Source organism: Peromyscus californicus, unplaced genomic scaffold (assembly GCF_007827085.1).
Source record: "Peromyscus californicus insignis strain IS unplaced genomic scaffold, ASM782708v3 Scaffold_15__1_contigs__length_86483966, whole genome shotgun sequence".
NCBI classification, from domain to species: domain Eukaryota; kingdom Metazoa; phylum Chordata; class Mammalia; order Rodentia; family Cricetidae; genus Peromyscus; species Peromyscus californicus.
In genome coordinates this window covers 23,376,756-23,401,248 of record NW_026294447.1, presented here as the reverse complement: position 1 = coordinate 23,401,248, position 24,493 = coordinate 23,376,756, and the positions used below count along the sequence as shown (strand labels likewise).

At 43.4% G+C, this 24,493-nt stretch overlaps 1 protein-coding gene across 1 annotated transcript in view; it reads right to left on the bottom strand.

The window, feature by feature from the left end:
* Npas3 (neuronal PAS domain protein 3) overlaps positions 1-24,493 on the bottom strand; it is an 838,670-nt gene that overhangs the window by 49,753 nt on the left and 764,424 nt on the right. Inside the window, 1 exon segment of the mRNA XM_052738517.1 lies at positions 18,290-18,408. Coding sequence (XP_052594477.1) covers positions 18,290-18,408 — 119 coding nt within the window.

Genomic DNA, 24,493 nt, shown 5'->3' with positions numbered 1-24,493 from the left:
TTTCTACACAGGTTCAGGAATCAGCTTCTGTAGGGTTACTGATTTTCTTCTTTATAAATGTCTGAATGGAGGACTGGTTTACCTCAACCCCGTGGAAACCTCTTGTGTCTGAGAGTCCATTCACCCTGGGTATGGGACACTTGAGGTCAAGCCTCTCTAAAGTAAGTGCTCATCAACTTTCCCCTACTAAAGCACATATCAGAGATGCAGTTTATAAAGCCGCAGGCTTATTTTGGCTCTCAGTTCTAGGGTTCCCGGTCCAGTGCAGGAGTGGTTGGTTCTGTTGCTTTGGGACTGTCACGGCACATCCTGGTGGGACCGCATGACAAGACGTAAAAGATCAAGGAGGGACCCAAGGTCAAACACTCCTCTTGAAGGCCATGCCATCTAAAAGCCACCCACCCACTGGGGCCTATCTTTTAAAAGTTCAGCTACCTCCCAATAGCATTATCCTGGGAACTAAGCCTGTAATATACCAGCTTTGGGGGCCCATTTAAGATCCAAACAGTAGCATCGAGGACCGGAACTCTCTGGATTCATGGACATCTGATGGTGAAAGAGTGGAAGATGAGAGGGAACAATTCTGGGAAGGAACAATAAGTCATTCCTTTTCCCCAAGAAATGTCCCCACACTGTTTGCTGCTGTAGCGGTCGAAGCCAGATCAAGGAACCCATCAGTGTTGCTGGACATACGCTTTCTTGCTTTGTAGGGTACTGGCTACATGATCTGATAAAAAGCAGCAACTGAATGAGCCTTACGGTTTGTATTTTCACAGCCATGAAGAGCACTGGCTACCCCTCTTTCTCTTCCCCCCACCCTGCTCTTGGCTCTGGAAGGTTCATTACTGACAGTGACTGCAGAATCAATCTGGACTGGCCAAAACCAGAGATGGAATTTATAGCATAATAAATGCCCTGCCACACCAATATAGTCACACATGAAAGGCTTGGGGGTGCTCTTTTGAACAATCTTTCCACATCATGGAGAATACTTAAAAAAAAAAAATCAATTTCACAGAAGCATCCTAAGCATATTTTGAGAAGTACAAGCCTGACAGCAACAGAGCTGGTTTTCCCCAAGGCAGATGTTATTGTAGAAAAAAAAACAATATTATTGATAAAGAAAAAAAATCTTAGCATATTGGAATTTGAAAGGGAAATTATACACATCTTTATTGTTTGTATCAGTCTGGTTTAGCTCCATTTTTCTAGCCTCTGTTATATTCCCCTTTCTCTGTAAAGGTTTTGTTTGTTTGTTTTTGTAAAAAAAAGTTGTAAAACTTCTTAAAGCACACTATCAAACTTTTTAATATGAAAAACCAGCCCTACCCACGCTGGCTCCTAAAAGCAGGCAGAATCAGAAGTGCACTCAAAGGATAACGTAGATTGTAGGTTCAATGATGCCCCTTTTTAAAACTCTGCAAGTGGGCTGAAGAGATGGCTCAGTGGTTAAGAGCACCTGTTGCTCTTGTAGAGGACCTGGGTTCAGTTCCCAGTATCCCAGTGGTGGCTCACAACCACTGAAATCCAGCTCCTGGGGGTCTGATGCCATCTTCCATCCTCTATGGCTACTAGGCATGCATAGGATGCAACATATATACACGCAGGCAAAACACTCTTCCATATAAATAATTCTAGAAAAAGGAACCAACTCTGCAAGTTGAAAGATCACACTGGTGTCTTGTCTTGTGTGCAAACCCTGCTTTGCAGCTGCCTGGTGCACAGTAGAACTGCAGCATGAAATGCTGAAAACAAAATCCAAAGACAGATGATAGGCCGTCCTCCCCCAAATCCCATTTCATATTATGCATGTGATTGCTAATAGGCAAGCCCTAAAAACCATTTTCCTCGATGGAGAAGGGCTGATAAATTGTAAACATGAAGTTACACTGTGGTCGTGCCAAGGATCCAAAGCTCGTCTGTGAGTCTGGTCCCAGCAAAGTCGACTTCTTACAACCGTATCAAGATTTATGAATGAGGTTGTCTATAAAGTGAGTGAAGATAACCCATAATGCTTGTTTGTTGTGCATCAGCTCTGTGTTGTTTTAGCAAATACAAAGAAACCACATCCCCCAAAACCCATTTGTGTCCAGTTCATTTTTCCAGCCTCTGAATATGGTAATGAGAAGGAGCCAGGAACTACAAGGGATGCAGTCTCCTTGCGGTCCTGGGAGCTGACTTATGTTGAAATGTCTACTTGTAGGAAGCTTTTCCAGGGTTTGAGATTGTACTCTATGAGGTTAGGCTAGCTTTGTAGTAAGAGTAGAAGGATTTGTGAGCAACTGCGAACACTAATTCTGTAGAGAAGAAAAAGACGTTTGAAATAGAAAAATAAAATCAGTCAGATAAATACTACTCAGGTGATGTGTAACATAAAGAATAGGGAGACACAGATCTCTTCAAAGAAACTCGGAAGTTAATTATGATTTTTGTCATGGAATGCCTAGGGTGGTAGTGCATGATGATACCCCGGCACTCGAGAAGTTGAGTTCAATGCCAGCCTTGATTACATTGTGAGACCCTATCTGAAAAAAAAAAAAAGAGTGATTATGTATTAAATTCCAGAAAAGAAAATTTTATTTTCTGGAGAGGAGAGTGAAAGGGTAGAAATTTGCTCATATTGAAAATCTGATAGCCATATGTTATGTTTGCTTTTTAGAGATCCAACAATATTGGATGTTTGTAGGTGTAAAACTCCTATTTTATTCCACCAGTTGCTTTACACTGGAGAGCAGTTTAATTGCTGATGAGCTGTAACTGATATGACATGCCCAGATTTTAGAGGGACAAAGGGACTGGGTGTCAGATGACATAGTTGAAAGCCCAGGGCTTTACTACATCTAAAGGCATCTCCGAGAGCCAGATCCCCGGTGTGCACGGAATAAGAGCTCTGACTAGGGTCTAGCTCTGACTTACTGTTCTGATTCATTTTGTAACCTAAGACTTCAGTGTGGAAGGGGTTTTTGTTAATTTTCTTTTGCTTCGACTCTATGACGATCATATTCCTCCTTTCAGAATGTCTATTTATATGAGCAATTTGAGGTTCAGAAAAATTCCTGTACGTATATTGATAGGATGGCAAAAAAAAGGACCAATGACGTGAGAAATTTCTAAAAGGAATTTCCCAGTGACTTACATAAATCTACATCTTTAGTCTCTTGTCCCACAGGCAAAGAAAAACCTTCATGGATTCCTTGTTCCAGAATTATGTGCCTCCCCCTTTTTTTAAAATAATGAATCCAAGACATTTTGTTAACATGAGCTATACCTAATTTCTATTCTTGTTACTCTGAACACTGTGAAGCCAGGGCTCCGAGTCCTGTCCACATTTGCTGAGTTCTCTGAGATGTCTTCGCTCCCCATTCACCTCCAATGAGATGGTTTCATGGCCCACTTGCCAGAGCACCACAGTTCTTTCTCCAAAGTGCATTTGAATCTCTCCTTACTTTGCCAGCACTGACCTGTGTCATGTTTCCTTGCCCAACATCTCTTCTGGGTGACCTTGTCCAAGGAGAGCTGGCTAAAATGATACTCTGTTTGAGACTAGTCTAGTCCATTACTCCATCCTATGTGCCACCGCTCTGGTGGCACATAGCACAATTGCCTCATAATCCTTTCTTCGTGGATCTGTCTAAGTATAGCCTCTGTTCTCTGGACCAAGGACTTGGTTTTATTCATCAGTTGTCTTCCTAATATCAGCACAGTATGTAATACACACAAGAACACAATCAGTACTGACCACATGACTGAGCAAAATCAATTGCTAAATACTATGAAAGTCAGGTGATGTCGAAGGAGGAAAATGAGACCATTCTTGGTGACACTGGGTTTCTCTTTTGCTTTCTCTGGTTCTTAGAAACAGATAAGGCTTATTTTCAAAATGTTTTCAGTATATAGATGTAAAGCTTTGGGGGGCTACATTCTGGAACTAGTTGGAACAATTAAAATTAGTGATTTTATACCACTCTGCAGAGAGCTAAAGTAGATAAGCTCTGGGGTCAGCATATGCCTTGTTCAGCTTTCTTTAAGGCACGGGGAGTAATAAAGCTTTCCATTTTATCTTCAGTGAAATGATGTTGCTGAAATATCACCTCATTTTTTATGCCAGGGATGATTTCTTCTTACCTCCGTGATGTCAAAAGGGAATTACTCTTATTAGAATGACAGATTACTAATGATGCTGTATGAAAGAAAGAAGAAATGGCTGGAATCATTGTAATCCAAACAGCCAACATACCCCTTCTTGACTGAGCATCACGGCTTGATACTTGGAGCAGAGTCTCTGCAGTATCACAGCTGTGTGGAAATTATTCTAAGCAGGAAGTAAATCAAAAGCAGGTGCCCATGAATTTTCCTTCACAGGGTACCATGCTTTAAAAGTTTTTAGAACTGGATGGCATGATTAGGAGGTGTGATCACTGAATGCAAAATGGAGAGGAGTCTCTGGGGATTACACTGTCTCACCGGCTCACCTCCACTGAGATTTTTCTCAAAAGGTGGGGACTACTCTGGGGTTGGGGATGATGAGACAAGGGGTCTCTCCAGACTAAGTCATCTTTTAGCACTCTGGGATAGTGACAGTGTAGTTGGTGGGTCTGAGTTCCACTCCCCCTTTCTCATATTGAGTACCATCTGTGTATCCAGGTCTACTTCTGAGTATTGTTTTCAGCATGGTGGGACTACAATAGTCTTTAAATGCCCAAGGATCTCTAAGTGCCAGGTATCACTACTACTTTTGTGCCTTAAAGCTCAAATCCACAGAAGATAACATCCTTCCATCACATCTAGGTGCTTGGGGTGTAGACACTAGGGGTCTTGGGTAAAGTGTATCCTCTCCTAGGTCCTTCTCTTGTATGACAGAAAATATACATTTCACAGGGAGGGTGGTGGTTTACTAATAATTTAAGTCAAGGATATCAATGTTAGGCCCACCATGGTGGTGGATACCTTTAATCCCAACACTTGGGAGACAGAGGCAGGCTGATCTCTGTGAGTTCAATGCCAGCCTGGTCTACAGAGTGAATTCTAGGACAGCCAGAACAACATAATGAGACCCTATCTCAAAAACAAACAAAAATCAAGATTTTCTAGTTCAGTGATCTCTTCCTTCAAGAGCCTTGGCATTTTTATTGTTAATTCCACTTATCACTAAATGTTTTCACATGAATCAATACCTCTAGATTCCAGGCAGATTTAAAGTTTCAGGCTCTTTCAACTGGAAACTTAAAATGGTTTCAGACAGTGTTGGCATAGGTATCCATCAGTCATCTAATTCCTCAAAATCCAAAGGGGAGGAAGTGATATTGTATGAATATTGCTTGGTACAAAGACAGAGGTGAGTGTGTGTTTGGATACGTTAGTGAAGACATTTGTCATTTTTCTTAGAATTGGACAAGAGAGGATCCCTCTCAAATCAGCATTTTATGTTTTCCCTCCATCCCTTAGGATGGAGAGTGACTTCTCTGAGTCTGAGTCATTTCAGTCCAATCTCTCTGAGGACAAGGTTCACAAGTTCACTGAGCCATTCCTAATGATTAGAAGCCCCCAAAGACCTTGGCCCACCTTGCAGCATTGATTTGGTTCAAGTTCTGGAATATTTTTGGTTCATTAACTACCTTTTACTACAAAGCCATACAACACATTAGATTTCAGCTTCCTTCTTTTCAGACATCAGGGCTGCTTCTCTGGAGGCAGGTCCTCTTCCATGCTATCCAGAATGTCCCAAAGGGGCTGCATCTCTAATGTACAAAGGAGGCTACCCAAGAGAGTCTCAACCACCACTGACTAGTGAGCATCAAAGGGAAGTCCTACTATTTAATTTTTTAAAATAAAGAACTGGGAAGCGAGAATAATTAGGATGCCTGCCTGCCATCCCAGAGAAACAAAGTGCTGGGGGTGTGAGATGTGTAGAATTTTCTAACTTGCCCCATTAGATATGCTTCTATTAAGCACTCTGTGTTCATGACTTCTACAAGGACTCAAGAGTTTGAAGGACATTTGGTAAGGGGCTGTTGAGGAGTGTTAATGTATTCACAACTACCAAGTAACAATCAAGTATCTCTTGATCATGCTTCTAGAGCTCTAGCCATAAGAATTGGGTACAAGTGGGGTTTAAGTTAAATACATGTTAATTTTTAACAACCAAATACGATAGTATGAAAAAAAAATACCTGTTACAGAGTGTGCCAGCCATTAGCATAGCCATTTAAAAAGCAAAAGAAAATGTCAACTTAAACTCATCAGGGTCTGGGAAGTTAAAAAGTTATATATTTACGGGAAACATACTCTCAACTCTAAGTCCCATCTAAAGAACTGGTATCCCCCTTGAATATGGTCCCAGAGGGATGAGAACAGTTCACAATGATTATTCTTCTGCTTAATTAAGAGTCTTACTACTCAAAGAACTTTGTAATGAAGTTACCCTTTTAGAATGATGGTGGAGCTGGGCAGGGCATTTACAAAGGAAAGGTGACTGGTACCACATTCCCCAGGGAGACAATATATGAAGAGATCTGAAGGCCAGGATTCCAGCTCCTTTCTTCTACTTGGAATGAGCAAACAAAATCTCCCTGGAGGTGCAGCAGGACTTCGGCCACAGTGGTAGTTGCCTACCCTTGAGAGTTCAATTTATGATATGCAGAGGCTCTAATCAAACTCAGAACCTTGCTCACTGCAGATCCTAGAAGTCCCATTTATTCCAGAGATCAACAGCATCAAATTAGCCCTGCCTCTACTACATTTCTTACATTAAAGGGGTGTATTAGTCTTGCCATGACGCTAAATCAATTCCCAAGAAAACCATTTGGTATGTGCTTCTTTTGTTAAAGGGATAGATGACGTATTTCAGTCATATTTTGTCCCTTATAATCAAATCAATATTCAGGACACTAAAGCAAAGAGAAATTTCCCAGAAATAAATGCATTTTCTATATTCTGGAGAAATCATTTATTATTCTGGAGCTCATACAACTTCCAGGAGATAATCTGAAGAGGTGTGGAAGAACTGCTGTCTGCCGTCACAGGTGTGCATGCCGAGGTGGAGAAGTTAAGGTTTCAGGGAGTCTGGACTGTCAAACTCTCAGTGTGGTTCCCGAATGGGAAACGTCACCTATGGACTTGTACCAGTACTCCTGGGGACCAGGAGTCATGGTAGGCACTTTCCTTTCATGCTTTTGTTTTATTTTACAGCAGCCTCACAAAGGAGGTTCTAGTGCCATTTCCTCTTCAAGTCATCAAAGAATCCACTTAGAGTTGTGGACACAGGACAAAGTCCAAATCCTTGGTCACCTGATGTCACAGCACTGGGCTTAATCATGCACACTGCGGGAGGTTTTGAGGTACTAAGTGTCACATGGAGTAATTTATCTTTAAGCCCTTAAATTTTGCAGAGTTAAGAAAAAAAAACCCTATTATTTTAGGCCATTGGATCACGAGATTTTTTTTTTTCTAGAGAAGCAGGGATTGTGGGGCAACACGGATGTGTTTAAGGCTCTCAGCACACTGAAGTGTTGGCCTGAAAGACGATGAATTGTCCAAGTGTTTCCTTTCTACTTCTCAAGTCCACTTAGAAACTAATTCTCTGAGCCACCATCTATAAAAGGGACAATTATATAAACACTTCTGTGAGACTGAGAGTACAGTGATGAAGCCTTTTTAATTTTTGAAGAGTATTAAAGACATCGTTTATAGAAAAGGTGATTTTGTTTTTCATCAGGGATGTCATTTTCAAAGTGACCACTACTTTTGTTATTTGTGTTACCGAACACTGGAAACCAACCAGAGAAGACACAACATTTGATGAAGAGGGGCTCGAATCCCTCCCCTACCTTCTTCTCTATATAACACAAAATGAAGGACCTGTAGGTGAGTGGCATATTTGGGTTGCAGTCAACGACATACTTAGACACACCACAGAATGGCCAGTGGTCAGGTTGTATGTCTGGTTGGTAAAATAGGTTAGCTCATGAGTGCTGGCAGAAATGCCACATGCCAAGCTGAAACTGTTGTCATGCCTTTGGTAATGGAAAACACATGCTTTTAGATCAGAAACCATGTCAGCTGTATGTAAAAGGCCACTGGAAAGCATGTTGTAACGGTCAATTGTGCAGAGGTGAGTCGAGACAAAAACAACTCAGAAATCTTGGATTTTATTGGTTCTCTGCTCTCTTTGCATTTTTTCACCACAGTAACCTCTGCCTCTGGAAATTTTTTCTTCTTCAATTTATTCTGGTGTCGGTGTTGATTGAAAGGCAATAAATGCATAGTCTTAGAAAGTCTGACTAGATTGACAGAATTTTTGGTCTCTCTGAAAATTCATCTATTGATTTGACAAGATAGTCCCATTCTGCACAGCTTGGATGCTGTAGTCATCATTTCAAGACAACATGGGGCTAAGGCAAAAGATTCAGCAGAAGTATTAATACGTCCAGACTTCATCTCTGAACTTAGACTGAGACAAACTTCTGGATGGTGTCTAGGATTGTCCATACTTGTCAGGAGAAAGAGCAACTTTCTCTCTCTCTCTCTCTCTCTCTCTCTCTCTCTCTCTCTCTCTCTCTCTCTCTCTTTTGACAGGGTGTCCTGTGTAACAGCCCTAACTGTCCTGGAACTCACTTTGTAGATGAGGCTGGCTTCATCACAGAGATCCACCTGCCTCTGCCTCCTGAGTGCTGGGATTAAAGGTGTGCACCCCCACCACCCAGCTGAAAGAGCAACTTTCAGCTGATGGATGTTCTCTGAAATTTCTAGTGAAAAGCTGCAGCCACACTGCGCCCTCCACTCAGTGCTAGGCACACCTCCATGCAACACTTCTCTCTGAATGTAGTTAACTTCTTGGGCAAGGACAGAGCCAGTTTCCTATGATAACATTTTGTATATTCTTTATATTTTCTGAAAAGTCATAGAATTGTGCCACAAGGCAGAGTGCTAGCAAATATTCTAATAATTAGAAATAGAGTCCCTTAAATGTTGAGAGAGAGAGAGAGAGAGAGAGAGAGAGAGAGAGAGAGAGAGAGAGAGAGAGAGAGAGCATGAAGTTGGGTTGGTGGGATCCTGGAGGAGTTGGGGATTGAGGGAGGAGATAAATATGATCAAAATATATTGCATGAAATTAAAAAACTGCAGAAAACACTCCTCAAAGATTGTTTAATAGAATGGTGATCACCACAGGCTGACATGAAATCACAGTGAATGAGATGCTAATATGTGTCTATAATTTTCTGAATAGAATCCTCAACTAGTGTCTAAAGGAATATTGTACACTTGGATTTGAGCAGTGCATTAAGAAAGATTCACAATATCCTCGAGACAAAACAGAGAAATGGGAGCCAGATCATAGGACAGTCGTTTGGGTTCATAGCTGTTGAAAGGGTCACTCTAAAGCAGCGGTTCTCAACCTTCCTAACGCTGTGACACTTGGATACAGTTCCTCATGGTGTGGTGACCCCCAACCATAAAATTATTTTTGTTGCTACTTCATAACTGTAGTTTGCTACTGTTATGAATCATAATGTAAATATCCGTGTTTTCCAATGGTCTTTGGCAACCCCTGTGGAAGGGTCATTTGAGTTTCAAAGGGACCTGGACCCACAGGTCACTGCTCTAAACGATGCTCATATCAGATTAGCAAACTGTATGGCTAATCCTGATTGTCGACTTGGCTGGACTCAGAATCACCCAGGAGGTTGGGGCAGCTCTCTCGGTGTGTCTGAGAGTGTTTCCAGGGATGATTAATGGGAGGCAATCCAGGTGTAGGTGGCACCATCCCATAGGCTGGTGGCAAAGATGAAAAGAAAGGACAGTGAGGAGAAAGCCAGTGGCCATTGGCATTCCCCTTCTCTGCTCCCTGGCCCACTGCGGTGTGACCTTAGCTGCTCTGCCATGCCTTCTCTGCTGGTGCTGGATAGATTTATGTCAACTTGACACAAGCTAAAGTCATTTGAAAGGAGGGAACCTCAACCAAGAAAACACCTCCATAAGATTGGGCTGTAGGCAAGCTTGCGGGGCATTTTCTTAATTAGTGATCAATGTGGGAGGGCCCAGCCCATTGTGGGTGGTCCCATCCCTGGGCTGGTGGTCCTGGGTTCTATAATAAAGCAAGCTGAGCAAGTCATGGGGAGCAAGTCAGTAAGCAGCTCCTCTCCATGGCCTCTGCATCAGCTCCTGCCTCCAGGATCCTGCCCTGTATGAGTTCCTGTCCTGACTTTTTTTCAGTGATAACTATGATGTGGAAGTTTAAGCCAAATAAACCCTTCCTTCCCCAAGTTTCTCTGGTGTCACGATGTTCATAATAATCTAAGCTAAGATACTTCCATAATGGACTGAAGCATCTAAAGTCATAAACCAAAGGAAATCCTTTTCTATAAATTCTCTATGTAATTTGGCCAAAGCAAAAGAGAAGTCACCTTAGGTATGGTATAGTCCACAGTCCTGTAGATGATGTTCGCTCACATTTCAAAAGAAGGGAAAGCATGCAATTTAATTCAGAAAATATTTACCGAATAACAGCTTGATGTAGCCAACTATGCTTGGGAAGAAAGGAAGACATGGATGTACCCAGCATTCCCCATGGTGTATTAGAAAGGCGAGGGCATTTGATTCAGAAGATCTAGATACGTCTCTCAACGCCTCCTTTTATCATTGCATATTTCTGTGCCTCAGTTTTACTTGCCTTCAAAATTGGGAAAATAAGAGCAATTGCCTAAAAGAAGTATTATGATATTCATTGAAAATTAGAGGAAAATACTTCATAAATGGCAAAAAATGCTTCACTGAGCTCAAGTGATTTGATTTGTAGGAAAAACATTAACTTATATACTGCTTCACTTTACAGATAAGGAAACTGAGGCACAAAAGAGCACACCTGATGCCACTGTAGCTCAGAGGAGGAGGGGGTTTTTCTTCTATGAAGTAGGAGGAATAAAAAAGGAGTCATGTGTGTGGTGACATGGTGGTGAAGGATTTTCTAGGTAGCCAAGAAGCATTTTAGGAAAAGAAAACAGCATGGTCAAAACCATAGCACCAGATGATACAAATGCATTTCGGGAACAGTAATGGGTCTGGGCTAGCTAGAAGATCTGTGGAAAGAGTTCCAGGAAGAAAGGCTTGACAGGGGAGTAGGGGGAAGCTAGAGTCGATTTCCTAAGTATGCTGGTACCATGAGCAGTTAATGACACAGCAGCAGAGAAGCAAATGGTCTCTGAGTGTGTGGGAAGATCTCGGAACGGAGTGCAGGAGAAGCAGGAAGAACTATGGTCTCCTAGGAGCTAATTTGGAACTGTCTCCCAGCACATCTGGAAAAGAGGCATTCAGGTTGGGGGTGGAAACGGAAGCAGGAAGATCTACCCAAGTCCAGCAGTGCACTGACCTGAGTGGGGATGATGGAAAAGGCGGGCTGCTTAGTGTTAGGGACCTTACTGAAGAATTAACCCGAGAACCAAAATTCCAAATGACAGACACAGCTAGTTCTCTGCCAGCATGTGGGCATCCTGAAACTCATCGATAGAGACATCCCATCAAGACTCAGTGTGTACATGAAGAACCTTCTACTTTTAAACTTGGTGGTGATTTTGATATTGAGAGTTCTCTTGACGTCTACCTAAGTAAACAGGAAAGAGGGACCAGGTGCCATTGAAAATAACTCTCTTTACATTGTTTCTGACATTTATTTATTTATTTACTCAGGCCATCAGGCTTGTTTGCAAGCAACTTTGCCCACTGAACCATCTTCCGAGTCCTTAATAATTTAAGTATATATCTAAAAATACCTTTGCAATGATCTTTTTAGAAGATGAGCCTTATCCACATGAGGATATCGGGATGGGAAGCATGGTTCTGCACCTCTGCATCTAAGAGCTGTTGCTTTTGGCTCTAGGACTTCAGTGTTTTCTAATACAAGGTAGGAGAATGGGAGGGAGAGGTGAGGGGGAAGTAGAGGGTGAGTATGATACTGATAAAACGTCTTCTGGAAGATGTAATAACGTTCTTTTCAGTAAGTTCTGAAGGTGGCTTCATATTAAATGGGATTTTGTAACTTGAGATGAGTGGATAAACCCTAAGAATTCAAGAACCTATAGATGCAAAGCGAATTTACTGTGGGAAAGGCTCCATAGGCTTCTTCCCCACCCCCCCCCCACCCCCCCCCGAGACAGGGTTTCTCTGTGTAGCTTTGCGCCTTTACTGGAACTCACTCTGTAGCCCAGGCCGGAACTCAAAGGCCGAAGCCTAGAGGCAGGAGCTGAAGCGGAGACCATGGAGGAGCATTGCTTACTGTCTGGCTCTTCATGTTGCTCACTTTGCTTTCTTAAACACCCAGGACCACCTGCCCGGGGGAGGAACGCCCATAGTGGGCTGGGCCCTCCCACATCAATCATTAATCAAGAAAATGTCCTGTAGACTCACCTACAAGCCAGTATGATGGAGGTGTTTTCCCAGCTGAGCTTCCCAGGTGAGCCTAGATTGTGTAAGTTGACAAAAACTATCACAATGACCCAAGAAGAGAGAACATGGGACTGTCATCTATACCAGGTCCTTCAAGGAGCTGTCCCCTACCACTTTTAGCCTGAGCCACGAGCAGCTCCTGACTAACTCATTGAGCAGTAAGCAGAAATCCCCAGTCATCAAAAGAGGGATAAAAAACCTCTATAGTCCTCCAACAGGCAGTAAGGTAGCTGGGGATGCCCACACTCCAGAGCCTTGTTAACCTCAGAGCCAGACTACAAGGCTCCCAAATTCAGGTCCAACACTAGATTTTTTTTTTCAAGACAGGGTTTCTCTGTGTAGTTTTGGAGCTTGTCCTGGAACTCACTTTGTAGACCAGGCTGGCCTCGAACTCACAGAGATCTGCCTGCCTCTGCTTCCCGAATGCTGGGATTAAAGGCGGGCACCACCACTGCCGGCTTTCATAGGCTTCTTTAAAGAGTTCCATGACGTCCAAATGAAATACTCCACTGTGAAAACTACATGAGCTTATTTATGCCATGGGACAGATGCTACTAGGAACTTTCAGAAACGAACAAGATAAATCTGTACTTTAAAAGACACTTAGGTGTGTACTTAGAGAAGGCAAGGTTTTCTTTAGCTAAATTTCAAGAATAGAAGTTTGTGAAATGGAAGTCATCGGCAATCCCAATAAACCAATGAATTTGCCAGTTGTTTTCTTTCTGTTTTTTTTATATCTTAAGGAGGCTGGATGGTCTTCCAGTCATTTAGTTCAACACTTTGGTACCCAAGTCATCCCAGATGAGGCTTGTTGGATTTTAAAAATCCTCCGAGTTCCCCCAGCATCCCTTAGTGATTTCTGAGTACCCGCCATGGCAGGAATTCAGTCTCCTGCAGATTTCACCCTTGTGAAGACTCAAAGACACCATTAGCACAAAACGGGACAGGGCTCCCTCTCTCTGTCTGTCTGTTTGCCAGAATAGAGGGTGCTCTTCTCTGCTGTGAAGTTAGGACGTTCAAATGTGTGGGGATAAATATTCCAGACATGACAGAGACGCTGGTGGGCATGCAAGAGTAGATTAGAAAGCTAGAAGTCCCACGCCAAGGGAAGCTATCCTCCAAAGACAGGAGCTAAGGAGGCGACCCAATTACTGTTCCTTCCCATAATTTCCCTGATTACATATCTCCTTTTGCCCCATGTGCTCTACCTGGTAAGTTCCCCCAGACATAGACCTAATCAAGAAGGCCGAATAGTGATGGAAGGCAATTTAAATGAGAGCCGTGTTACGCCAAGATATGTGGCCAACAATGAGGCCAGAACAACAGGGAGACCCCTAAGGCATGAAAAGTGGCTGGACCAGATAACACGCTGCTGTGGATTTCAAAGCGGACGGGGACAGAAAGAACAAAACTTCATTAGAGCAATTCCCTGAGGTCCAGGGCGTGGCCAGGGAAGCCCCCACAGCTGATGCTGCATTCCATTCTTGACTCGGGAGAGAACGGGCACTTCTCAGCTAGAACTCTTGGTTATGGGGTCCAGGTTATGACATCCAGAGAAGGGTCCAGGCCCTTCTCTGAAATGCTTGGGGCCAAAAGCGTTTTAGATTTCAGAATTTTTCAGATTTTAAAACATTTGCATACATGGCAAGATATTTTGGGGATGGGCCCGAAGTTTAAACACAAAACTCATTTGTTTTTCATATATGTTTTTCATATGTACCTTATGCACAAAGCCTCAAAGGTAGTTTTATGGATTATTTTTAGTACCCGCCTCTGCTTTGACTCTGACCTGGCCGAGGAGGTCAGGTGTGGAATTTTCCACTGTGGCATTGTGCCACTGCTCAAATGCTGCAGAGTTTGGAGTTCCAGACCAGGGATGTACCTGTATGTGATCCTGTATAAAATATATGTATATGTATATGCATATGCATATATCTATGATCCTGTATGTGATCAGGATGAGAATATGGGAAAGTAAGATAGTCTCTGCAGCTCCTGAAAGGAACTGGACTCAACCACACCCTGGCACATCAGAGCAGCAGTTAGCTGCTGTTAGCTACACCAGGAAGGTCTTAGGCAGGAAGCTCTCCTTCTGAAAATATAAATGATCATATATCGAGGTCCATCCTATCAAACCGAGCCCTTCTTGGGACTTCGTTCTTTGAAGTGAGTCAGAAGGGTTGACAGGGCAGTCCTGGAGCTTGGTTGCCCGGCTTTGCTTCGGATTCCCCAACAGCTGTTTCAGAGCTGCCCAAACCTGGGGAGGTAGTTCACTCAGGAAAGGTGTCGCCACCTGCACCCCGGGCATAACCATGTGCAGACTGCACACAGGGGACTTTAAAATCACGCTCTTTTGTGGACTACTAAGTATAAAGTGTTAGGCACAGTTCCGTGCATGCAGTAAGTGCTCCTCTTGTTACTGTGAATGTTGTCCTGACGACAGCAAGAGATGAAGTCTAACAGGAAGCTAGAAAGGTCCATAGTCCAAGGTCACGGAAAAAAAAATGAAGAAATAGAATGACCTAGACAGACCTTTGTGGGAAAACCGACATATACGTGATGATAATAAATTAGAAAGAACATTGGAAGTACAGAGAAATTATCATCGCCGTTCCTTTTTATTTCTGTTTATTGTGTGGTGGTGAGTGATTACCAGTTTTATTGGAATGTTTTATAAGCTGCTAGATTTACTTACTGAGAACGGGCAGATACACAGGGATGCTGTTCAGCTGTGTCCTGTCACAGGCTCTCACTGGGTCTTCCCCTAACTTTCAGACAATGTTAATTAATGAGGAACATTTGTTTCAGAGAAGGGGAAAGGCCGGGCCTGCTGGGTGATTCATCTTCCTGGGGAATGGAGGATGAAAGGGTTGTGGGTAGCAGTTCTGTGCGGGGGGCACAGCACGGGGTAGAGAAGTTTCTGGAGACAGACTTCCTGACAGGTGTGTCGCCGTGATATGAACACTCTAACATGTCATGACTTGACAGGTTCTAGAACCACTCTTAAATGCTTGCCAACTCTTTCTTGTTCAAGGCTGTGCTTCTGAAATTCTCTCTCCCTTTTTATAGTAAGGACTCTTTAATCCTTCATGTTATTTCACCCCCCCTTCCCCTCTATATACATGCTAGTCCCTTCTCCTCTATGACTCTCAGGTGACATGCCACCTACTTGAGGGAGCCTCCATCGACCTATCCTATCTAGACTGACCGCAGGCTCTCACATTTCCTCACCTCACTCTGCATAGTGTAGCCTGGTGGGTAAAGGCATGGGGTACGGAGTCGGACTTCCCAAGTCCAAAGCTTTCTTTCTTCAATGTGTGACCTTGGGTAGGCTAATTTATTTCCCCACCCTTGGCTTCTTTGTGTCTAGAAAATGGGAACAGTCCAAACACTCTCCTCTAGGACTGTTGTGCAAGCTAACCTCGCCCAGCGCCTCGCAGGGCTCCAAGACGATGGCTGCTGTTCCTTCAGTTTGCATCGCTCTTGGAATCGCTGCTTTCTTGCACCTTGCTCTCATCCTCTCCCTGCTCGGGAGTGCGAGCACTGTGAAAGCAAGGGCTCTGTGCTGTTGGATGCTGGGATTTTAGACTCTAAAACAAGTCCCACACCGGGAGCTCAGACGTCTTTGCTGAACGGATGATGTGCACAAGCCTGATTTCAGGTCAGGCAGCAAGAGCAGCTTTACTGAGGCACCAGAACGGCCAGTCACAACCTAACCAGACGACTGGTTTCTTGCCTAGACGTACTACTCATCCTTATGATTGTTGTAACCATACATCCCACTTTTGTTTTTTTTTTTTTGCAGGTCAAATATCCAAAGAGCTTTGTAAGCTAGAGTTCGTAGTATGAAATAATTTTTTCTTTGAGACAGGGTTTCACCGTGTAGTTTTGGTGCCTTTCCTGGATCTCACTCTGTAGCCCAGGCTGGCCTCGAACTCACAGAGATCCGCCTGCCTCTGCCTCCCGAGTGCTGGGATTAAAGGCGTGCGCCACCACTGCCCGGCAATAATTTTGTTTTTCAAAAAGTGAAATTACCCGATGATATTGAGTTATATTAACTTTCGATTTCCTCCTACCAACTAGCAGAAACAAGAACGGATGCTTACAGACAGAAAAGTAAGAGTTCAAAAGGAAACCCCAGGACTTCCAAATCTGGAGTGCAGAGAATGACCCTTACTAGTACTTAAATAATATCTCACATCTGTAGTCTACTTAGGGAATCCAAATGTGCTAATGTTCACACTTAATAAGGAGTAAATGCGCACTGTTCACTAAGACAGGAAAGCACAGAACGCCCCAAAGACTAGGTCTGTCTTCCTTCCCTGCAGTCCACTGCCGTAGAATAATTGTCTTTAGAGGCAACTACTGCCGGAACTGGCCAGTTGCTCCCTCTCTGCTTTACACCCTGCTAAAAGGTCAAGGTTGCTTCTCCTGGGCCTTTCAGACTGTAGGACAGCTCAGCTAAAGGTCGTCCTTGGAAGGATTTGCCACCTCCTTTCTTTTTCTTAAAACATTTTTTTTCCCTTAAAGAATTAATGTCAACGAAAGTGTGTGCCTCTGACTTATCGAGCCGCTGGCGTTTTGATGACTTACATAAAGGTTTTAAGCCCTGTCAGTAATGGTTGTTAGCACCACCAACAATGCTACTGTCACCCTACCGAAGAGAGCCGGCTGAAGCTTTGAGGTCTCAGCCTGGAGCAGGTCGTGCTGGCACACTGATGCTACGTTTTGCTTGTGTTTGCCTGCCTATGTCCAATCAATGCTGTTTAAGAGAATGCTTAGTGTGTCGTAAAACTGTAAGATGCGGGTTTCCAACGGCATTTCATAAATTTCCTAGGTCTTAATTTTATGTTGCTATAGTAACTAGAATGTTGGGATTTCTTGCGATTAGAAGGCTTTTATAATCCTTAACCTTAAAATGATGATCATGTAGATTAGGACTCCAGACTTGATCTCTTCTTGCGGGGAATATATATGCCTTGTAGTTCTGAATATGAACATTCCGTGGATGTTAAAGTATGACTAATGTCCAGGAACTGTAATTTCAAAATGAAGGAGTCTAAGATTCAATCTGACTCTGTGTGTGTGCGTGTGTGTGTGTGTGTGTGTGTGTGTGTGTGTGTGTGTGTGTGTGTGTGGTGACCAGAGGTTGTTGTCCAGTGTCTTTCTCAACTGTTTTTCATCTTATTTTTTGAGATAGTCTCTTACTGAACCTGGAGCTTGACAAGTCTCCTGACTTTGCTTGTCAGGGCTGGCCGGCAAGCCACAGGGATCCTCTTGTCTCGACCTCCTCAGTGTCACTCAGCTTGGCTTGTTATGTGGGTGCTAGCGATCCAAACTTAGGGTCCTCACGCTTGCACAGCAAGCGCTGCACCATCTCCCCACCCCCAACTCGTTTTTTGTTTTATTACTGACACGTAATAGTGAGTCTAGGTGATCACATTATTGACTGGGACAGTCCTTTCAGAGAAAGGGAATATTTTAAGGGGAACACGAGAGAAGGGGGATTCTCATAGCAGCCATTCTAGAACATTTCCCTTCAGGATTGAGAGGAGTCTGGTTCACCATTTCCACCACTGTGAATCTCTAGCAGGTGCTGAAGTACTTGGCATATTAATAACTAGTGGTTTTCGGAAAAGACATGAGCTTGGGGCATTTGGTGCTCCAGCAATGTCTGAAGTGATAAGGAGGAGGCATAAAGATGTCTCTGCTGAGACAGAAAAATGGCCAGGCAGCTTATGCTGTGCAACACTCAAGGTCCCATGTGTTAATTATACGCACCCAAAGCAGTTGGAAAACTCAGTGTGAATTGCCTGGGATTGGATGTGCCCCCTCCCGAAGCCCGGCTTACCTTATATCCTGACGACTTGATGTGTACTCCGCGTTTGGTCAGAGTGGATTTCATTCGGATGAAAAAGGACCGCTCAAGGGTGTTGTCGGTGGTTAGCAGACTGGGGCTGGCTGTCTCCACTGAGGAACAGAAAAAAACACACACACACACGGGATTTAGATCTCTACACAGCCCCTCACAGGCTCAGGTGCAACCCTTGAGTTCACTAAAAATAAATGACTGATAGGTGCTAAGAGTGCAGTAATCAATTTACCTCATTTAGGAAATGTTTACTTTGCAGAAAATAAAAAAGAAAAATTAAGGTGCCGAAAGAAACTCCTTTCCAGTTTTCAGCAAGAGCTTTTCGGGTCTTTTAATTTGCTGCAGCTCCCTAAGTGGGGCCTAATAGTAAGTAGTTGGAGCTTCCTTTGGGGGTTGGCGGGTGTGCACAGACAGATGTGCTTGAAAGGGAAGGGCCCAAGTGCTGATGGGATGAACCGAGGGATAGGCAGAGATGCTGTGGCAACAGGTACACAGGTCCTGCTCTTTGCTCTCTCTGTACCCCTCAGTTGCATGCAGTCTTCTCAACTAGCTCCAGATGGAGAAGTACATGAGAATGAGGTGTACAGGCCAAGAGGAGGAAAACCACCCAAATATCGAATTCTCATTCCCATCACAACGGTTCGTCGCCCCCGCCGTCAGCCAAACAACTGAGTCTGTTTTCCTATTTCTCTGATTTTATTTATTTTAATTTTTAATTGTGTGTGTCTGTGTCCATGTGGGGCTATGTGCATGAGTGCAGGTGCCTACAGAGGCCAGAAGAGGGCGCTGCATCTCCTGGGGCTGGAGTTTCAGGTAGTAGGTTTTGAGTTGCCAGCTGTGGATGCTGGGCTGTGAACCTGGGTCCTCTGCAGGAGCAATACTTGTTCTTAACTGCTGAGGTATCTATGTGGTCTCTCTACTTCTCCACTTCTAATGCAAGATATTTCCTCTCTTAATCAAAGTAGTCATTCTTTCCAATTATATGCTTTTAGACTGAGTAGAATATGGTTTTACCCGTGTAACTCAAGTGGTGGTTGGCCATCCACTGATCTAAGGCCTTTATGCAAGCAGGCCAGAGGGCAATGTAAGTCAATTTACTCTTATAACAAGTGTTGAAGAGATTTTATAAATTGAAGTCTTTCCTGCAAATAAATTAAATTTGGGGATTTTATACTAATAGGTATTCTATTTTTTTTTTTTTTTTTTGGTTTTTTGAGATAGGTTTTCTCTGTGTAGTTTTGGTGTCTGTTCTGGAACACACTCTGTAGACCAGGCTGGCCTCAAACTCACAGAGATCCACCTGGCTCTGCCTCCCAAGTGCTGGGATTAAAGGTGTGAGGCCAGGTATTCTATTTTTAGTCTTCTTAGATATTATTATTTTTCTTTTTTGAAAGTTAAAAAATAAATACATCAACAAACTGGATTTCTTTTGACTAGCTTTAATCTAACACTAATTATTTTTTTCTGGAATGGATGTTGGGAAAAAAATGCATGTAATAAAGATCTGTAAGAGGCTGGGCACTGTGGCTCATACCCTGAATCCTAGGAGGCAGAGGCAGGCAGATCTCAATGAGTTCAAGGCCAGTCTGATCACATATTGAGTTCCAGGCTAGCCAAGGCTACATAGCGAGACCCTGTCTCAAGAGATACAGATATATATATATATATATATATATATATATATATATATATATATATATATAGAGAGAGAGAGAGAGAGAGAGAGAGAGAGAGAGAGAGGAGAGAGAGAGAGGAGAGAGAAAAGAGTTGTAAGAAGTATAGAACAAAAGAACTATTAAAAGAGATTAGAATTGGAAAAAATTCAAATTGTGACATGCTATTTGTGTATTTCAAGAAGAAGCAGTAATCTCTACTTTTCATATTAAATGTGATGCTCAGATGACAGAAGAATATGAGTTATTCTACTGACAGCAACTATGCTACTTGTGGTCTGGGGATTTCCCTATGTCATTCACGTCTCAGTAAGTCTCCACTTCCTACATTTGTAGCATTTCTACTCTGGGGTGATGAGATGATGGACAACTGTCCCTTTCTTATGTGTCTCTCTCAAGGCTTTTTTTTTTGTTTTAGAGAGCATGGATCTGATGTCATTTTAAATGTACAGCTTTTTATCACTCGAGGGAAAAGCAGAGCCATGTTATATTTAGTACTTTCATTTCTTCTGATTAAATATGAATTACTATGAAATTTTTCTCATCATCTAACACGCCATAATACGCCAACAGCTTTTTAATACACTATATAAGCACAAACTTCTGCTCTAAGAGTTTAATTTGCCCCTCTAATCCAATCACATCAACCTTATTTCTCTTATCAGAGATTCCCATTTTGAATTAAATGAGCTCATTAGTTTTAATCAAAAGCAGAGAGATCAAAACTTAAACGTAAATGCTTTAGATCAGAACTGTCAGTCAGCCGTGCAGTTCTATTTTACTAAAACACAAGATCAGAGACCCTTAGAACCAATTTTTTTCTCGTAAGGGATGCCGAGAGCTTGAAGATGCTATATCCTTTTTTTTTTTTTTTTTCCTTCCAAGGACAGATTATACATTTAAGGTTAGACTTAATTTATAGTAGTTTTTCATCCTGCTGGAAATGGAAAAGTATGCCCATCTACTGCTGTCCCTTTCACATTTATTGACACTGGTCCTCAGAGACTTGAACTAACACGAAGCCATCAGAATCCACACCCCACACTCAGCTTTTAAAAATCTAGCTCTGTTCAGCAAGATGTGTTTGCAGTAGCATAGGGAGAAAACAAAAGAAACTTTTCAGAGGAGAGAAATATGTTTTTAGGGCTTTAGGGGTAGGGTTCTGGATATCTTCACCCGGTCAGGAAGGAATCGCTTCACCGTAGAAGGGAAGGGAATTCAGGCGTGCTGCGCAATACTTGCTGTTTTCAGAATGGGAACTGCACAGTAAAACACTTACGGTGTAGAGGAGGGATGGCAGGCAGGGGGCTTCCAGCTGAGTGAAAACACAGCCTCGCATGAGCTGTGGAGCCAAACACCATGTCATGTTCTGGCTGAGGCAGGAGTACAGCATCCTGCCTCATGTTACAGCAGTAATTGCCTAAACATGCAGGGTAATGTTAATTACACTGGGGATACCGGTGTGAAAGGAATGCTAAGGTCAGGTTCTGCCCCGCTGAAGCTGAGATTTAGAATCTCAATGAACCATCATATTTTATCTCAAGAGCAAGGGGACTGGGGAGTCAATGAGAAGTAGACGGGCCAATCTTCAGAGCTTGAGTCCTGAAGGCGACTTTAACAGCCTCTAGCTTTGTGGTTCTGAGGACAGAAGCAGAAGGAACCTGCCATGGTGCACCTTTCAATGGGACAGGTGACGAACTTATTCAAAACACACCCAGCCACCGCCATGCTTCCTATGGGGTAGCGAATGTGATTGGTGTATCGCAATTGGGACAGTGGTATCTCTTCTCTGAAGGAGGTTTTATCTGCAGTGTGACAGGCAAGGGCAATCACCTCAAGAGAGCACCCTCTTGAGTGAATGTCTCAGGTGAGCATCCAAGTAGGCGGAAGGCTGTACTGGGGTAGGGGGAAGGCTGGACTGGGGTAGGGGGAAGGCTGGACTGGGGTAGAAGGCACAGTGGCTAGACCGTGGCTACTGAGACTGTGGTGCTGAGGGAAGGGAGGTCATGAGGGATGGATGGAGTAAGTAAGAGAAGTCCCTGAGACCTGTGTTTCCCAGACACAGTGGCTCCTTCTTATGTCTAAGAAATATTGCAGAGTGCTTTCTAGATGTGGAATGCTTTCCTGTCAACTCTTGGAGACTGGCCACTACTTCCTCATGTTCTGATCGGTTTGGGATTCCAGGAAGTTCTAACCACTGCCTGAAACATAAAAGGCAGACCTATGGAAAAGCTGCATTGAGTGGTCAGATCTGAGTCATGTCCACTCTTAGCCCACAAAATATAAACCAGGAGATGCAAACACAAAAACAAGACTGGCATGATGAAAAGCTGAATAAAAATATAGAGATATACACTTCTTTGTTCTGCTGAATCTTAGGGGTCTAACTCTTTAATAAAAAAATTGTGTGTGTGTGTGTGAGAGAGAGAGAGAGAGGGGGGAGGGAGGGAGGGAGGGAGGGAGGGGGGAGGGAGGGAGGGGGGAGAGGGAGAGGGAGAGAGAGAGAGAGGTGTTCAGGTGTCCACAGGGTGTGTATGCTTAAATTCAGGTGTCTATGGAGGTCAGAAGCATTGGATGGCTTGAAGCTGGAGTTACAGGCAGCTGTGAGCCATTCAACGTGGGTGTTAGGAACCAAACTTGGGTCCTCTATAGGAGGTACACGTTCCCCCTAACCACAGAGCCATTTCTCCATCCCCCCAACTTTTAAATAGGCCTATACTGCTGCAGTTCTCGGAATGTCAGTCTTGATACATTTTATAAACGTAAGAGAAAAATTCATGATAAAAATCATAATGTTTTTTATGTTGGCAAATGCTATCATCATTATGAGGCCTGCTGTCACCACATGTCTGCTGGTGAGTCCATTAGATGGTGGAGTGGTGCTTTCTCCTCCTTAGCCAGGGACAGGAGGTGGTGGTGGAGGAGGAGGAGGTGACAGGTGATGAGATCTGCATAGCTGTTCCAGGATGGGAGTGAAGGACAGGAGCATTCTGAGTACTTTTCAATATCTGCTGTGGGGTCTCCACAAGCGCATGGGGAAAAGCATCAGGAGGCGCCCTTACTTCAGTAGAAGCCAGAGGTTTTCAGTGTAGTTCTAGCATCTGAACCCCCCAAATACCAGCACACTCTAATGTGTACAGGAAAAAAAAAGAAAAATTAAGTTTTAAGAAATGTTGCTTCTCAATAGCGATATTTTTTCTTTGCATAAGAAAAGTATAATTTGGGTCTTTATGACATGCAATTAAATATAGCCATTCCTGGATCTCCATGCAAGATTGGTTCCAGAACCCTCACTGGTACCCAAATCTGTAGATTCTCAAGACCTTTATAGGAAATAGTATTTACATGCAAACTCTATGTATTCCTCTGTATCCTTCCAACCATCTACATTACTGATCACACTAATACAGTGAAATGCTATGTAAATGGCTATTGTGTAGTTTAGGGATTAATGATACGGGGCAGGGGAGATGGCTGAGTAAGTCAAAAGTTTGCTGTTTGAGCCTGGGGACCTGAGTTCTGATCCCCAGGCCCGTGGTGCACTGCTGTATTCCCAGGGCTGGGGAAGTGGAGAGAGGAGGACCCCCGGGGTCTGTTGGCCAGCTAGTCTAGCTGATTCGGTGAACTCGAGTTCACAGAGAGCTCCTGTCTGAAAAAATAAAGTGGAGAAACAATTGAGGGAGATCCTAGATGTTGAATCCTGGCCTCCCCACATACATACACACACCCCCGTGTGTACACGTACGTGAAGACATGTGCACACGCACGGAGAGAACCGAAAGAGGTGATAAGGAAGAAAAGGTTCATGCTGATGCAATTACAAAATATTTCCTTTAGTAGTTTGGTTGAATTCTGAGCAGAGCTTGTGGCTATGATGAGGTCATGTACACTTGCTCTCACTTCGGTGCCTAAACCAATCTTTCCGGGTGTTTATGAGATGTTTAAAAACACTCTACTTTTTTTTTTTTTTTTTTGAGACAGAGTTTCTCTGTGTAGCTTTGGAGCCTTTTCTGGATCTCACTCTGTAGACCAGGCTGGCCTCGAACTCACAGAGATCTGTCTGCCTCGGCCTTCCAAGTGCTGGGATTAAAGGTGTGCGTCACCACAGCCTAATGGGGCTGGAGAGATGGCTCAGCGGTTAAGAGCACTGGCTGCTCTTCCTGAGGTCCTGAGTTCAATTCCCAGCAGCCACATGGTGGCTCACAACCATCTGTAATGAGATCTGGTACCCTCTTCTGGCCTGCAGGCAGAACACTGTACACAAAATAAATAAATCTTAAAAAACAAAACAAAACAAAAACAACCAAAGTGCCAACCTCCCAAATTATTTCAAGAAGACAGAGGCACTCTCTCATTCTGCAGGTCTTCTGATGGAGTCACATTGTTTCGTGGGTGCGTGCTGTTGGTTGTCTAAGAAGCACTTATGTCCCATGGCTTTAGGACGTGTGTGTTTACACTGAAATCTGGCAACGTGTGTCTGTTTTTACAAAAGTTTCTCCTTCAAGTAGCA